The 4,506-nt window shown below is 46.8% G+C and overlaps 1 protein-coding gene across 1 annotated transcript; it reads left to right on the plus strand.

Annotated features, from left to right (window-relative positions):
* Positions 1 to 2,613: 2,613 nt before the first annotated feature.
* LOC306652709 (mitochondrial calcium uniporter regulator 1-like) lies at positions 2,614 to 3,720 on the plus strand (the record flags this gene model as incomplete). The annotated part of the gene is made up of 1 exon (XM_079125461.1): positions 2,614 to 3,720. The coding sequence occupies one exon, from the start codon at positions 2,614 to 2,616 to the stop codon at positions 3,700 to 3,702; it is 1,089 nt and encodes a 362-aa protein (XP_078981587.1). The 3' UTR covers positions 3,703 to 3,720.
* Between the last annotated feature and the right edge of the window lie 786 nt (positions 3,721 to 4,506).

Below are 4,506 nucleotides of genomic sequence, written 5' to 3' on the forward strand. Positions count from 1 at the left end.
CCAAAGTCCTGCTGAGTTTGTTGGAAATAGGAAACACCCTTATCTCTAAAAGTTTCTACATTTATGTTGACGTGGACATGAAGAAAAGACCACACATGCTGTACTGAGTTTAGCAGGAAAGGAGCTCACTCAGAGAGTTCACTAAGGCCAACAGGTTGCCTAGAGATCATTGGAGAGTGAGCACCTTAGTTGAAGAGTCCACCCACAAACCCAGAAGGAACTTAGCACTTGTGGGTGAGGGGTGTTCACACACTGGACTCAGAGGACCCTGTGCAATTGTGGGGGAGGTGAGATTTAGAGCAAGTCACAGAAGACCGAGCACTGGTAGGAGAGGGGCACTCTACCAGAGTACTCAGAAGACCTTCAACAATGGTGTTTAGAAGTGTTTTAGGGAAGAACCCAGAGAAGACTGAGACAAGTAAGATGAGGTGTACTTGGCTGTAGGATTCAGAAGAGACAGAGTTCTTTAAGCAGAGGGTATCTCTCCTGCAGGTGTCAGAGTTTTTGGATCCTTTTTGAGAGTGTCCTTTGCTTCAGTGTCTCAGTATAATAAAGTATGGTGAGAATAATGCTATTAAAAATGTCTAGAAAAGTCCTACTTGATGATGAAAAATTGTCCTTGGTCACATTTCACAATGTACCTTGAAGGTGTTCATTAAGTCTGACCCAAATGTCCTAGGACAGTTTTCCTCTTGTCAAAGGAGAGCATCCACTGACATATCAGAGAAGATCCTGAAAATACTTTATATGATTTCCATCTAATGCTCAGAGAGATGACAGAAATATGGGTCATGATATATCACTCATAAGATACAAGCTACTTGAACAAATGTGTGGAAATGGTGGACTATGAGTTGTGGAATGAGGTCCTTAATGCTGTGGGAATTGACATCCATTAAAATTGTCTTGAATTTTAAGGCATTGATGAGAAGCCTGTTTGCATGGCAGCAGCAAAGTCATATTGAGGTCGTTCCAAAGAGGAAGTATCTACATATTTAAAAGTTTCCACAGTTGTTTTGACCTGGAAATGCAGGTAAGGTCAGAGATGATTTACTGACATTATCAGAAAAGGGGCTCACCCAGAGAGTTTACTAGGGAAATTATGAGCCTACATATCTCATTGGAGAGGGAGCACTGGCATGTGAAGGTTATCAACACACATTGCCCAGAGGAGACTGAGCACTGATGGGGGAGGGGGACTTACAGGATTCAGAAGACCCTGAGCAATGATGGAGAAGGGAAATTAAGGATAGGAACCAGAAAAGACTGGACACTGGTGGGAGAGGGGCACTCTTCCTGAGTACACAGAAGACCCTGAGCAATGGTGTGTGAGATGAGATTAAACACAGCACCCAGAGAAAACTAAGAACTTCTAGGGGAGTAATGCTCAACCACAGGGCAGAAGACTTAGTACTTCTGGTCTAGAGACCTGACTCACAGGATATTTTATATCCTTAGTACTCATGTGAATGTAGCACTTACACTTCAGTTGTCTCTTCTTCTGATATGACTTTGGTGCTGATTTGTGGTCTTATGGAGTTTTTCCTGCCTCCTCTGCTCCCCAATGTTCTCCCTCCATGTTGGTGTGGGAACAGTGTCCAACAGTGTGGTGGTGCCCTGCCCAGTCTCTCTCCTTGACTCCCATACATTTTGTGATGTCATAATGGCCTAGGGGGAGGGGCAGGAACAAGGCCTTGAGAGAGGGTGGGGGGCCCTCAGAACTAACTGTCTCCCAGTGTAACCTTTCCTTTAACTTAATGATGACTGCCTACACTGACTATTAGAGGTCTGAAGAGTTTGGCTCCAGTTCTGTTTGTTAACTTGTGGTCCCTGAGTTTAGGAATGTATGTTTTGAGCTGCTGTCCCAGGCATCAAGGTTGGGGCAAAAAGTGACTTTGGAGAATTGGTCACATAGACTTATTTTTCCATTAGGTCCCTGCTAGAGCCAGGGACATTGGACCTTTGCAGATACGGATATCTGCTGATATACATATTGGTTTCCCCCTGAATGTAATTTGATTCTTTTCTCTCACAGCCTATAAAAATCTGTCTTTATTTTGTATGTTAGGTATTTTCATTATAATGTGCCTTGGTGTGGGTCTGTTGTAATTTTGTGTATTTGGAGTCTTATAAACCTCTCATACTTGATTTTCCATTTCATTCTTCAGATTTGGGAAATTTTCTGATATTATTTCATTGAATAGATCTTTCATACCTTTGGTTTGTTTATCTAAGCCTTCCTCAATCCCAATAATTCTTAAATTTGTCCTTTTAATGATATCCCATAATTTTTGTAGATTCTGTTTATGATTTCTTACCATCTTCTCTGTTTGGTCAAATTTGTTTTCCAGATTAAATATTTTGTCTTCAATATCTGAGGTTCTGTCATCTAGATGTCCTATCCTATTGGTTGTGCATTCTATAGAGTTTTTAATTTGATTTATTGTTTCCACCATCAAGAATTTCTGTTTTTTTTTTACTATCTCTAACTCATTATTGAAATGATTTTTTGCTTCCTTTATTTGCTCTTTCAACTGTCAATAGGGCCGGCTCGGAGCCAGGTCCGCGAGGGAGCGCCATGAGCGTGTGCCCGGGCCAGTGACCCACTCAGGGATGGACTGTGGCTCGGTGGCGGGCGAGAGGCTGAAGCGCCCCCTGAGCCGCCGGCGGCTCCTGCTCTTCCTGTCCGCAGGCCTCGGCGGAATCCCTGGCGGCCGCGGAGCCCCCACGCGCCGCTGTGTCTCCCCGCTGCCGGGCAGGCTGGGGGTCCTGCGGCCCCGCGCCCCGGGGGCCCGCGGGGGCGCATCACGTGCGTCCCCGCTGCTCCTCCTCCTGCTCGTGCCCTCCCCGCGGCTGGCCGCCGCCGCCCGGCGCCGGCCTCTGGCCGACTGGGAGCGCTCGCGCCCCGGGCTCGCCGTCCCCGCGGCCGGGCGCGGCCGCGCGTGGAGGGGCGCACCGGGCCGCGCGGGCGTGGGCGTGGGCGGCGCCCTTCACCTAGGCCACCGCGCCGCGGCCGCGCTCGCTACCTGCAGGAGAGAGCTGAGCCTGTCTGCGGGGTGCCTGCAGCTGGAGCACAGGAGGGGAGAGTTCACCTGTTCTGGGAACAGGAAGCTGTACTTTGACACCCATGCCTTGGTGTGCCTGCTGGAAGAAAATGGTTTTACTACGCAGCAAGCAGAAATCATTGTCTCTGCATTGGTCAAGATCATGGAGGCCAACATGGACATCGTCTACAAAGACATGGTCACCAAGGTGCAGCAGGAAATCACTCTTCAGCAAATAATGTCTAAGATTGCTAATGTGAAAAAGGATATGATCATCTTGGAGAAGAGTGAATTTTCAGCCCTCAGAGCAGAAAATGAGAAAATAAAACTTGAACTACATCAGTTAAAACAACAAGTAATGGATGAAATGATCAAAGTCCGAACAGATACAAAATTAGACTTCAATCTAGAAAAAAGCAGAGTAAAAGAATTGTATTCATTGAACGAAAGGAAGCTGCTGGAATTGAGGACAGAAATAGTGGAATTGCATGCCCAGCAAGATCGGGCCCTGACGCAGACAGACAGGAAGATAGAAACGGAGATCGCTGGCCTCAAAACCATGCTTGAGGCGCACAAGCTTGACACCATCAAATATTTAGCAGGGTCTGTATTTACGTGCCTGACAGTAGCTCTGGGATTTTATCGCCTGTGGGTATAGTAAAGGTGTCTATTTAAAGATATATCCATTGGTTAGCCTTAAGAATACCAGACTATTGTCCCTTTTTTTTTTCTTGTTTCAAATTTTAATCCTGATTTGACTTAATGCATATTGTTAATTTTTATACAAATTATGGGCACATGACCAAAGTAAAGAAGTTGGAGACTCCTCCATGAAAGTCCTTCTCTCCTTCTGCTTAGTTGACTTGATAACCAGGGGGTGTGGAGCACACCTTGACAACTCCACTCGCTGACCCAGTGCACTTGGTCTAACCTTGGTGCATACCGACAGTAAATATTTGTGTAACTCCCTGCAACTTGAAATCTTCTCGTCAAGTAGTGGATTTGGGGTCTCCATTGAAAGGGGACTGTGGCTTTAAGTGCTGAAGAATCATTGACTCCAGCGCCCACTCCTCCACCCATCCTCCCCCCCACTGCTCCCCTCCCCCAGGTATTGCCTCTGCTGAGCTGGTTCCTAATACCCCTGTACTTCTGCTCCTAAGGAGGGTTTTCTGCCGATTTCCATTGTCTTAGTAAGTTATTGTTATGGTTATTTTTAATGTGCCTTCCGGCTAGAAAATCCTGCTGCCTACTGCAGCCTTGTAACAGTAATGGGAACTCTTGCTGCTCAGGATGCTGGATTCCCCCAAGTCCTGAACTGTAGTACTGCTCTGCCTGCGGCACTTCTACCTGGAGGAGCTCAGTTGCTTCAGCCCAGTGGGGGTTCAGCCTGTTCCCTCCTCCTCTGCCTCTTCCTCTGCTACCCAGGAGCTCCCAGCTTTGCTCCTGTAGGGTGTCTAGACAT

Source organism: Sciurus vulgaris (assembly GCF_902686455.1).
Source record: "Sciurus vulgaris genome assembly, contig: HiC_scaffold_485_arrow_ctg1, whole genome shotgun sequence".
NCBI classification, from domain to species: domain Eukaryota; kingdom Metazoa; phylum Chordata; class Mammalia; order Rodentia; family Sciuridae; genus Sciurus; species Sciurus vulgaris.